The sequence below is a fragment of the Bactrocera dorsalis genome, chromosome 1 (assembly GCF_023373825.1).
Source record: "Bactrocera dorsalis isolate Fly_Bdor chromosome 1, ASM2337382v1, whole genome shotgun sequence".
Lineage (NCBI taxonomy): Eukaryota > Metazoa > Arthropoda > Insecta > Diptera > Tephritidae > Bactrocera > Bactrocera dorsalis.
Window position 1 is genome coordinate 11,589,413 of NC_064303.1, and position 12,683 is coordinate 11,602,095.

Below are 12,683 nucleotides of genomic sequence, written 5' to 3' on the forward strand. Positions count from 1 at the left end.
ATCTTAATAAAACTTGCTCTACATGTTCCTTCTGTCTCTGCGCGAGAGACAAGTCACGTCAGCTGAGAACTGCTTTACCGACAACGTAACATATTCACAATGACTTTCTTTCTGACATTTTATTTATTGTGTATGGCAGCAAACAAAGTGGAGAAAAAACCTACTGGTTCAAACTAGGAAACTCTCGTTTAAAATTTGTAACCGAAATTTTTTAAATTTGAAACGAATTTGTCGGCCTTTTTAGCGAAAGAAATACCGGCTACCAATCCAATAGGACTGGAACTTTTCTTCGTTTGGAAAACGGATTGCGTTGAACATTCTTATATATCAATATTTTTGGTAGATCACGCATCCTTAACTGCCTTAACTGCATGTTTCGGTTCATCATCATACATGAATATCCAATTCACAGCCATTGATTCAAATTAGAATGGTTCCATTGTGTGTCTAAAGATGTTTAAACAGGAACACTGATCCATTCCAACACCAACTACGACCAACGGTCCCACTCAATTTCACGAAATTGCACACCACACTACGGCATTACTTCCACCAGGTTCAACATTTTTTTGGTGTAGCTTGGCTCTAAGGATTGGCCTTTAGAACGATGAATAAATGTTCTACCATCGGGTCCAATTCAATTTTCCTTAGTTTCATCGCCCGCTAATACTCGTTTCCGAACATTTTCTTACTCACTCCAATAGACTTAGCGAAAGTAATCCGCATTTTTATATTTTTTTTTTTTGAAAGAAGCCGGTTTTTCGGCTGTTGTGCTCATAAAGGCTCAGCGTCACTGAGGCGTCTTCTGCAAGCCCGCAGCAAATGTTAATCCAAGCACTGGAGGACCTAAAGGGATCAACCTGCAATTGTCAATAACCCTAAAGTTTTAGGCCTGACACTATACAGTATGTGCTCCTTCAATACTCGTACAACCGTGATTATTTTCAAAGTACAGCACATGGATAAAAGACAAAGAAACGTTGTTGGCAACATACAAGTATGTACAAGGCAATCTGCCGGACGGGCTTTAACTACGCCGCACCAATATGGTTCTCTGGATGCAGTGAAATGCAGACGAGAAAGCTTTATACATGCTAGAACACTGCACTCCGGACTATAATGGGATGCCTCTTGATGTGTCCTATCGAACATCTACACAGTGAGGCCCGTATGCGCTCAGTTAAGGAGCATTATAAAGTCCTCTTCAAACAGTTTCTGCTGGGATGTTTTTATACAAACCATCCCTGCAGTTACCTACTTGAAACGGAACCGCCTCCTAGGAGCAGAGCGACTCTTGCGCATCTTCGTTCTGGATACTGTGATCCTAAATCAACTGTAGTCCCTCAGTTTTTATGATATCGTTTTGAAATTTTGCAAACGTCATTTTCTCTTCAAGAAACTGCTCATTTGTCGGAACTGTCGATATCGGACCACTATAACATATATCTGTCATACAAACTGTACGATCGGAATCAAGTTCTTGTATGGAAAACTGTCACAATTGACGATATATCTTCACGAAATTTGGTATTAGTTATTGTTTATAGGAATAATGTAATATCGGAAGAAATTATTCAGATCGGTTCACTATAGCATATAGCTGCCATACAAACTGAACGAACGGAACAAAGTCTTGTATGGAAAACTTTCAGATTTGGCAAGATATATTCACGAAATTTGGTATAGATTATTTTCTAAGGCAACAATGTAATCTCCGAAAAAATTGTTCAGATCGGTTCACTATAGCATATAGCTGCCATACAAATCGAACGATCGAAATCAAGTTCCTGTATGGAAAACTTTTGCATTTGACAAGATATATTCACGAAATTTGGTATTAGTTATTGTTTATAGAAATAATGTAATATCGGAAGAAATTATTCAGATCGGTTCACTATAGCATATAGCTGCCATACAAACTGAATGATCGGAATCAAGTTCTTGTATGGAAAATTTTTACATTTGGCAGGATATATTCACAAAATTTGGTACAGATTATCTTCTAAGATAACAATGTAATCTCCGAAGAAATTGTTCAGATCGGTTAACTATAGCATATAGCTGTCATACAAACTGAATAATCTGAATCAGGCTCTTGTATGGAAAACTTTTACATTTGCAAGATATATTCACGAAATTTGGTAAAGATTATTTTCTAAGGCAACAATGTAATCTCCGAAGAAATTATTCAGATCGGTTAACTATAGCATATAGCTGCTATACAAACTGAATGAACGGAATAAAGTTCTTATATGGAAAACTTTCACATTTGGCAAGATATATTCACGAAATTTGGTATAGATTATTTTCTAAGGAAACAATGTAATCTCCGAAAAAATTGTTCAGATCGGTTAACTATAGCATATAGCTGCCATACAAACTGAACACATAGTTACTAAAAGAAATGCGCCTGCGAAGGTTATATTAGCTTCGATGGCACAGTTAACATTTTTCCTCGTTTTGTTTTTAAATAAAATATATTTGTTGTGTTAACTCATACACTTGTATTTGTTTTATTATTAGCAAACATCATCACGCTTAAAATTACCAGGCTAGTATAGTAGGTAATTGTATATTTAAGGTATTTATGTATATATTTATGTGTATATTCATTTATTTAAGTTAGGCTTTTAGGTAATTATTATTAGATATTATTTTAGTTTGTTTAGATGTACGTATATATGTATGTATGTTATTAATATATGTTATATGCTAATTGTATGTAAAATTGTTGTAATTTTAAAATTGATTTAGCATTTTTTGTTGTTTGCATTGTATATACAGGCATTTTTTTTGTTTTGTTTTGTTTAAAGACAATTATATTTAGAAATATGTATGTATATGTGTGTTTGTGTATATGTAAATTAGAGTGTAATTAAATTAAATTAAGTTAAAATATATATAGAGCACTTATATGGTAAGAATTAGTAGCTTGGCGTACAGTTAAGGCAACTAAAGCGTACAAAACGTGTACGCATGCGCGTTCAATTTCCATTTTATCAGCTAAGTAACTATGTTGAAATAGTATTGAAGCATCATCATACAATTAAAAAAAAAATTATTAAACTATTACAAATGTAGTTAAGTAAAAGTTGTATTCACGCGGAATTACTAGTAATTAATATTTAGTGTATATATAAATATATATATATATCGTTCATATATATGTATCTATCTATAGTTTATATGTAGTTTGAAAAAATTCTGCTAAAATCTGCTGCCCATATTTGTTTATATTTGTTTGTTTGTAGGTACTTGACGTAGGCGTGTGTGTGGTAAACTGCGCTTAGCGACTGTGAGCGTGTTGTTGTTGCGTTTTGTGCATTTGTTTTTGTTTTTTGCTACAACACTTCAATCATAGCGACTGCCACGCGAGTTGCACGCCTTGATCTTGTCCACAGTACATTCCAAAGCTGCCTTCAAATCGCTAAAAACAGGCACACCCTGACGTTTGGCCAAATCGATAAGGTACGAACGACCGCGGTTGTAATCCTTAATAGCAGCCGGCGTGAGCTATAGCACGAAAAGTAGAAAAAAATAAGTTAAGTTAATAATTTTCAGTACAAATCAAAAACAAATGTATAATAGTATATAAATATGTACTACCAACCTTCTCATTGTTGATCACACAATCGTCGGGCAGCATTTGCACGGCCAACACCACATTGTACATCAAGCCGATGCAATGCGCCGCCAGCGTCATGGGCGCCAACGAGCGCGTCTCATTCGTGATGACGAACAACAGCACGCGACTGGCATCCAGCAACGCTGGATTGTACAAACTCGGACGCATCGGTGGCAACGCCCAGCTGTAGGTCTCCTCCGACACGGTCAGCTCTTCCTCTTCCTCTTCTTCCAAAGCGGCGCCACGATATTTTCGACGTGTACGCTTTAGTGACTTCTCCTGTGCGGCGCCCAATTGACGTGCATCCTCGTACACTTTATCCGGCAAGCTGCTGTCCAGCTGTGTTGCTTGCAAACTCTCATGCAGCGCGGGCAGATGAAAGGTGACGCCTTTCGTCTTCAAATACGGCATAGCGATGTCTTGACGCCATTTGGTGCGCAAAAAGCAACTGCCACCAAGGTAGACATCACGGAAATCGGTGCCGGCGAAGGTTAAGAACTCATTATTGCCACCGTAATTGCAATTGACCGAATTAATGGAACTGCTGGATGAGAATACCGAATCATTGGAATCGCTCTCCTCCTCCGCTGTGACGCTGCTATCCGGATAGGTTGAGTGTAGTTGTGCGGCGCTGGCGTTCAGCTGCGCCAGCGGATATGCTGCTGCGGCTGTTGAGTGTGCGCTCAATATTGGATAAGCTGTGGCGGTAGTGGTAGAAGTATTAGGTGGTGTTGTTGGTGTATGAGCAGTTTGGATAGTTGTTGTGATTTCGGTTGTTTCTATAGATTCGATGTTGACAAGAATTTTTGTTTTTGCTTTACCTAACTGTGCGGCCGAACGTGATTTCATCGGTTGATCTAACGGTTGCGGTGAGGAGGTGCCACTATCACGACTGCGACTCAACAAATCCGTGCTGCTGTGACGTTCATCGCTGCCGGGTACGCTAGTTTGACTGGAGGTGCGTGAAATATTTTTACTGGTGAAATAGCTGATAGCGAAATTGCTTTCGTCACCTGAAAGAAAACCATACAATAACAATTAAGTTTCAATGAAGAAAAATTGAAAAAAAATAAATAAAGTAAAAAAAATTAAAACAAAAACAACAAAAAATTAAAAAAAAAAAATTAAAAAAAAAAAATTTTAAAAAAAAATAAAATAAAATAAAAAATAAATAAAAAAAATAAAATAAAAAATAAATAAAAAAAGTAAAAAGAAAATTAAAAAAAATTAAATTAATTAAAACAATAAACAAAATTTAAAAATTAAAAAAATAAAAATAAAAAAAAAATTAAAAAAAAAATTAAAAAAATTTAAAAAAATTAAAAAAATTTAAAAAAATTAAAAAAAAATTAAAAAAAAATATAAAAAAAATATAAAAAAAAATTAAAAAAAAAATAAAAAAAAATTAAAAAAAAAATATTTAGGAAAAAATTAAAAAAAAAATTAAAAGAAATTCAAAAAAATTAAAAAAAAAAATTTTAAAAATTAAAAAAAAAATAGAAAAAAAAATAAAAAATAAATAAGCAGGTTGCCTTCGATTGACTCGAAGCTTTAATTCTCTTGACATGTGATTTTTTATACCACAAAAATATCTACCACGATTTTGCACGATCAATTTGTATGACAGTTATACATACATATGTATATGCTATTATAGAAATCTGAGGAATTTTTATTCCGTCAATAATATATGCTGATTTTCTTGAAAATATCTCGTCAAATGAAAAAGTTATCTATACAAGCACTTGATTGCGATTGTTCAGTTTGTATAGCAGCTATATTCTATAGTGGTCCGATTTGGACTATTTCTGCGGAGACGGTAGAGTTGGCTTCGACAATAGTCTGTGCCAAATTTCGTGAAGATATCTTGTCAAACAAAAAAGTTTTCCATACAAGGACTTGATGTTTAACATTCCTTTTGTATGGCAGCTATATGCTATGCTGGCCCGATATGAGCGATTCCAATAAATGAGCAGCTTCTTGGGAAGAAAAGCTGGTGTGCAAAGTTTTAAAGCGAAATCTCAAAAACTGAGAGAGTGGGGTGCATATATGCAGACCGACAGGTAGACTGGACTAAATCGACTCAGCTCCCCACGCGGATTATATATATATTTATATAAGTTTCCTTCTGTGCGTTACAAACTTCGTCCTAAACTTAATGTACTCACTACCAGGTATAAAATATATTTACCTTGCATATTGGTAAGATAGACCGGCGGTGGTGGCACATTTGTACCCTTAATGGGCGAAATGCAACCACTTTCTTGTATTTCCTGCTGCAGCACTGAGAGATAAGCCGAAATCACGCAGAATAAATCAAAGTCGACATCCAATGTTTCGTTCAACGAAGCTGTGGGTGTGTCGGAGCTGCACGATGATGCGGATGAGCTCTTCTTAGTGGCATGCTCACTGCTGTTAAGCTCTGGCTGAGCACCAGATTTTGTACTGCGTTTTTGTAGCGCTTCCAACGTTTCGCGTTGTGTGGCGATTATCTTATTTAAATTGTCTAATTTAACTAGACTCTGAGCGTAACCTAAGTATAAGAGAGCGCGTTGACATTGTACAACTGTGATGGTGCCGTTCACGGGATTAACGCGATCGAAGGCGCCACGCACGACACTGTGTGGTGAGAAAATAAAAAAAAAAATTATTAAGTATTATTAAATATAAAAATTTATTTTATTTTCTGACATGAACTTACACTAAAATCGTTGCTATATTCGAGGGTGGATCTCTAATGCCAGCCAAAATGTCTTTGGTGCGCTGCAGACCCGATGGTATATCATCCATAACTGGTAGGCCACGACGTGTGACCAATTCCTTCAATATTAACTGATTGCGCCGGAGGTCAATGTATTCTCTGTTTTCAGTTTAGAAAAAAGTAAAAACAACAACAAATTAGTGTGTGTTTTTTGAGTTAATAAAGTCATCACATGTAATGGACTTACTGCTGGGATATTTGCTCATTAAGTATAGATTGATTACGTTTATATGGATGTAGTACCAACACCAGCTGCTTGCAGTTTTGACCCGCTATATGTGCCGCCTCAATGGCACCAGCAGAAGCGCGCGTCTCCGAATCCATAACGAAGAACAAAACTCGCGCCTTCTCTTTGGCGCGATGCTCCAGCTCGATGAGATCAGGCGTCCAATCAGATACTTGCTGTAAGTCGCAAGGAAGGAAAAAAAAATATGAAAATAAAAAAATTTTCACACAAAACCAACAAAGTACTTACGGGATTATAGAAGGAAATGCCCAGTTCATTCAACGCTGGTATAGCGACATCGGCCCGCCAGGTGGTGGGATTACATGAACCGCCTAGGAATACCTCAACCGGTGCCGATGTGTCGCTCTTGGACAATTTTCGCTTACAGTCTTCGACATTACTTAAGGATTTTGTACTACGCAATTCGGTGCCCGTTGCTGTTGTTGTTGCCGTGTGGCACAGGGTGCCGTTATTAGGCTCAACAACACGACTGCTATTGTCATTGTTTTCCTGCTGTAGAGAGCTTAATAGATTTACCTTGTCACAAATCGACGGCGAGAAAGTCGATGTGCTGTTGAGGTTAGGAAAAATTTGTATATTATCACAAAATTATTTATTATTCAAAATTATTTATTATTAAAAATTTATTTATTGTTTATTATATAATTGTTGTTGTGTTAACTCACCGAAAGCGTTTTAGATCGGCTGCCAGCACACAAAATTCACCAAAAGTTAGTCCATTCGATTGGCGGCTGCTTTTGCGTGCCAACAATTTGGCTGTTTGTAGCATTTCGGTGACTGGAAACGAAAAAAATATTAATTATTAATGACTTAAATTAATGATTTTAATTAATTCTTGATTAATTTAAATTAGATATTAATTATTTTATTTAGCTTTTACTTCTAATTAATTTTAATTATTTATTAATTAATTTTAATTATTTATTAATTAATTTTAATTAATTATTAATTACTTTTAATTATTTATTAACTATTTTAATTGGGTTTATTAATTATTAATTATTTTAATTAATTAATTGTAATTTTTTTTTTAATGAAAATCAGCTTCAAGTTAGCTGAAATTCAAAATTTTAATTCGATTTAATAATTTTTTAATTTATGTATTTTCCTAAAAGTTCACATTTTTTTTCTTTAAATGTTATTTTCTCATTTTTATACACATTCAGGTGTACCACGAAGTTTTTTACATCAAGAAAGATATGTCAGAGACCCCTTTTCGGATATTTTTAAGGACCTCTGCGTAGCTATTGCCTTCTGCTGGCTTAAATGATTATTGCCTCTGATTGTCGCTTGGTCCTATTATAGGCTCTCTAACTTGTAGTGTATTCTTCCTTTGTTGTCTTTCTTGTGTTTTTAAGGACTTCCACCACCTCTCCTCCCTGCGTGATACTTCTACGTCCTTTTAGGCAAAACTCTGACACTGATCGCCCTTTTCGTTACGTTGTCGCACCGTTTCTCGAGATTCCACAATGCTTTTCGCACCGCTTCAAGGTAATTGGCTTGGGGGTCGTGGAGCGCTTGCTTAATTGTCCTGCCTTTTCTTCTTTTTTGCGTTAAACCAGTTTATGTGTAACTCTTGATTACGCCAAAGCACTCGGCTAACTGTGCCGCTCGGTTCTTAACATCCACGCTGATACATTTTTCTGTTTTGTCATCGCTATCTTCTGATCGGCTCATTTGGCTGTTATACGCTAGTTTGGGTGAGTTTTGTCTAAGTTTGAGATTCTTCGGTGATGGCAGCTGTGTTGCTCTTCCTTTCTACTTGTTTTACGGATCCTGCTTCTGTAGCTAGGGTTTCGCTTAAGGCTATGTTTTCTCCAGTTTTGCCCGGTTGTTTTGAAGAGGTGGTTAATATAGTGGATCAAAGTATCCTACTACTCCTATGTCTGCTACGGTCTCGTATTCCTCGCCCCGACCATTTTGGTTTGTTTCTTTTTCTCTTCTTTGTTTTTGTTTGTTGTGGTGTGTTCTTTTTGTTCGAATAAGTCTCCGCTTCAAGTCACTATCTTCGCGCTTTCTAAGAATTGCTCTATATGAACCAAGCAGGAGGTTATGTTCAGAGCCAGGTTTGGGCACGAATCAGGAGTTCGTCTCCAACAAAAAAAAATTATGTTTTACTTTTTAATAAAATTTTTGTTTTTCACATTCAGCTGTATTCAATTTTATCAATTTTTTGTATTTTTTTTTTACAAAATTCCTTAGAATATTTTTTATATTATTATTTTTTTTTAATTTCATTAAACAAATTTTTAAGTTTTTTTTGGTAATTATTAAAATTGTTTTTCAACTTTTCACGCTATTTCCGGTAATTTTTGTTGTTTGCTTTTATAAAAATTTTCGAAATACTAACTTTGCTTCTCACTCGGATGGAAACTCAGCTCATGGAAGAGCTCCTGTGTGCGCTCCGCCGGCACGACATTGCAACGCGCTTTGGCACGCCAAGCGTTAAGAACTTCTCTGTAAATAGAAAAATTAAAAAATAAAAATTATAAATTTTGTATATATATTTTATTTAAAGATAAAAAATATGTAATTTTAAAAAATATTTAATTAAAAAAATTGTTTAATTTAAAAAATATTTAATTTAAAAAAAGTGTATAAAAAATACAATTTACAAAACAAAACAGGTGGCAACGTCCAACCGCACAGTTCTAACTTCGCTGTGCTGCTGGGCGGCACTAACGGTGTCCGATGCCAACAACCACATGGCGCTGGTATCTAAGTCGTTGAACGTGTGACGATTGTGCACAAATGCATTGCAGCCTCGAAGTGGCGAAGATGGCGTACGCCAGCAGGGAAAGCCGCCAAAAAAGACAACCCAAACTAGCGGTAATAAAAAGTGAAGCCAAAATCGATAGTAGGCATGCTGGTGGCTGCCGTGCGAGTTTTTGTTGCCCACAACAACAAGCGATTGCATCATTGCAGGCGGGCAGCGGCAGCAGCAACGCCAACGCACGCGCAGGCAAACAAGGCGCTCAAGAGGCGAGTGATCGCTAACTAGCCTACAAGTAGCTAGTTTTTGTTGTTTACTTCGGCTTCTTCTGCTTCTTCGCGCTTTGGACGCCTAAATGCGCCGTTCGAACGCAAATCGTGGAAATGAAATCACCCAACGGTTTTGTAATGCACCAACAACCACCAGCCAAAACCACGAGCGCACTTTGGACGGGCAAACAAATTTACAAAAACAAAAGCAAAAACCGAATATTAGACAAATGACGCGCCAAACGCGGTTCAGCGCGAAAGCGACATTGAATGCAACGGCCGGGCGCGCTAAGGCGACAGCGCACGTCAGTGGCACAAGCGGAAGAGTGCAAAGTCAATAAAATTCCACGCGTATGCAAATGCGGCTGGCGCTAGACTGCAGGGATGTGTGTAATTAAAGCATTCCTAATGTGCCATGCTTTGGCTCTATGCCCTGGCATGACGCTGCGAAGATTATTGAGTAGTTTATTAGGCGCTCGATGCCGCTGCTATCTCACGAAATCGGCAAATGCGCCATATTTTCACATTTCGCGGTAATTAAAGCTCGTCTTTAAATTGTTTATATATTTGAAAAGAGATTAAAGTTCAAAAATTTGTGTTCGTGAAAACAAGTATTAATCGGAAATATTAACAAAACAAATACACTGCGCAGCAACAACAACGTATTGCTACGAAAAACATATACCATTTTATTAATCAGTTTGATATTATATATTTTGTAATTATCATTTTTATGTGGTCATAAATATTTTTATTTTCAGTTACATTCTCAATCATCATGGCGCAAAGCTGGCAGTTAGAATAATATTAAAAAAAACTAAATTGTTTATAAAAAACAATAAAAATGTATTTTTGGTTTTATTATTACAAGGTGATAGTTTAAATTTGATTTTGGAAAATTCCAATGCTTTTAGGAGTTTTTAAATTAATTAAGTTTATAAAAATGTTATCAAATCGAAAAATTAAAAAAATAAAAAAAAATAAAAATAAAATAAAAAAAAAATAAAAAAAAAAATAAAAAAAAATATTAAAAAAATTAAAAAAAAATATATAATTATTTTTTTTTATAAAAAAATATATTTTCTTAACTAATTATTTTAATATATTTTTTAGACATATATTTTAACCCAATCAAATATATATATATTTTTTTCAATATTATGATTTTTTAGATATCATTATTTTAAATTTTTTTGAACAATAATTTTTTCAAAATTCTTAGATTTTATTTAAATTATTATTTCTTTATGGAATCACTACAATTTTTTTTCATATTTGACACAACTTTTAAAAATTTCGAATTTGGATTAAATAAAAAAAAAAATTAAAAAAATAGAAAAAACTCAGTTAAGAAATATATAATTTTTCAATTTTATATTATTTTATTTTTAATTTTGCTGTTTTTTTCTTTTGTTTTTATCAAAACAATTACAAAATTTTTGTAATTTTTTCATAAAATCGAAAAATTTAAAAAAAAAGGGAAAACTTATATTTTTTTATAAAACTTATAAAAATGTTTTAAAAAATCGATAAATTGAAAAAAATATATATTTCCTTAATTAATTTTTTAATATATTTTTTATACATATATTTTAAACTAATCAAATAATTTTTTTCTATATTATGATTTTTTAGATATTATTATTTTAAATATTTTTTGAACTATTATTTTTTTTAATTATTATTTTTTATTTTTATTAAAATTATTAATTATTTTTATTTGATATAATTTTTCAAAATTTCGATTTTGGATTAAAAACTTGGAAAACAAAAATTAACGAAATGGAAAAAACTCAATTAAAAAATAAATTATTTTTCAATTTTATATTATTTTTTTAACTACGTTTTATCGAAACACTAAACATTTTTTTTTGCAATTTTTTTTATAAAATCGAAAAAATTAAAAAATATTTTATTATTTTTTCGAAATTACAATTTTTATTTTTTTTCAAAATTATTATATTTTATGTTTACATATTTCAATTATTATTTTTTATGGAATCAATATACTTTTTTTATACAATATTTGATATAACTTTTCAATACTTCGATTTACACGAAAAAAAAATTAATGGAAAATTAAAAAAAAAAAAATATTTTAAGCCGAAAATGAAAAAAAAAAACATAATTCAAATATTTTATTATTCAATTTTATTATTTTTATTTTTTTAATTTTTTTGTTTTAAATTGTTTCCATTATTTTTGTATATTTCGTGTATATTTCATTATATTTTTTGCCTCAAAATAAATTTTCAATATTTTTTTTCCCAGCTCTCGCAACCCCATGACACCCTAACGATCTGATCTATACTCAAAAGCATCACAAGCTTTTATTGCATTAAATGATTTTTTGTTTGCGTGTTTTGTCTTGCGCTCTTAATTTCAATTAAGTTTTTGTTATTTGCCACTGTCACTGCACTTCCTATTTTTAAATGTCATAAATTGAATAAGTGAAATATGTGTAAGCATTTATGCCTGTCAACTGATGCGCTGATGCATCGAGGAGACTTTTCCTACTCACATATGTATGTCTGTCCATATGGCTATAGTATTCGCATGCATCATCATAGTTCATGTGAGCATCTGACGCGCAAAAACAAACGCGTCAGACTGTGAGTTGCTGCTACAACAAAAACGGCGATAATCGTTTGCATGTTATTGTTGTAGCGGTGAAATGTCATTGTCATCTCGACGTTCTATGGGATGAATATTTTTCGCCGGTTAATTATTATTTGTCAGCGTACTCAAGGTGATTATGACTAAACACCAGAAGTCAACGTTCTTCGAGAATAATTCTTACGCCAATCAACGTAACCGACCAGGATGCCAATATATAATAATTAAGATCAGTGAGCAATCGATCGCGTATAGTATAAAACCTGCATGCAACGCTTAGGCTTGATCAGTAATCGATAGAAGAAGTAATCTTTAATATCCCTTAATAACCCTATTACTAGATTCGAAGATTGACAGGACAGCACGATCAGTTGGGAACATGGAAGATCAGCAAATAAAAGGTATCGTTTTAAACAATGTTAATATTTTTTCATTCAAACTAAATATTAATA

General features: G+C 33.5%; 1 protein-coding gene across 9 annotated transcripts in view; it reads right to left on the reverse strand.

Annotated features, from left to right (window-relative positions):
- Positions 1-2,480: 2,480 nt before the first annotated feature.
- The window catches only part of LOC105229639 (uncharacterized), an 80,029-nt gene continuing 69,826 nt past the window's right edge, over positions 2,481-12,683 (reverse strand). For 7 of the 9 annotated variants that reach the window (XM_049456523.1, XM_049456572.1, XM_049456518.1 and 4 more), the window contains 8 exons: positions 8,984-9,090; positions 7,299-7,410; positions 6,862-7,183; positions 6,574-6,788; positions 6,327-6,485; positions 5,817-6,244; positions 3,611-4,638; positions 2,481-3,513 (listed from right to left, as the gene is read on the reverse strand). In XM_049456523.1, coding sequence (XP_049312480.1) covers positions 3,352-3,513; positions 3,611-4,638; positions 5,817-6,244; positions 6,327-6,485; positions 6,574-6,788; positions 6,862-7,183; positions 7,299-7,410; positions 8,984-9,090 — 2,533 coding nt within the window. In that variant the 3' untranslated portion in view covers positions 2,481-3,351. Of the gene's footprint in view, positions 3,514-3,610; positions 4,639-5,816; positions 6,245-6,326; positions 6,486-6,573; positions 6,789-6,861; positions 7,184-7,298; positions 7,411-8,983; positions 9,091-9,248; positions 10,043-12,683 lie in introns of those variants that run through there. The other 2 variants (XM_049456544.1, XM_049456555.1) reach the window with 2 other exon arrangements.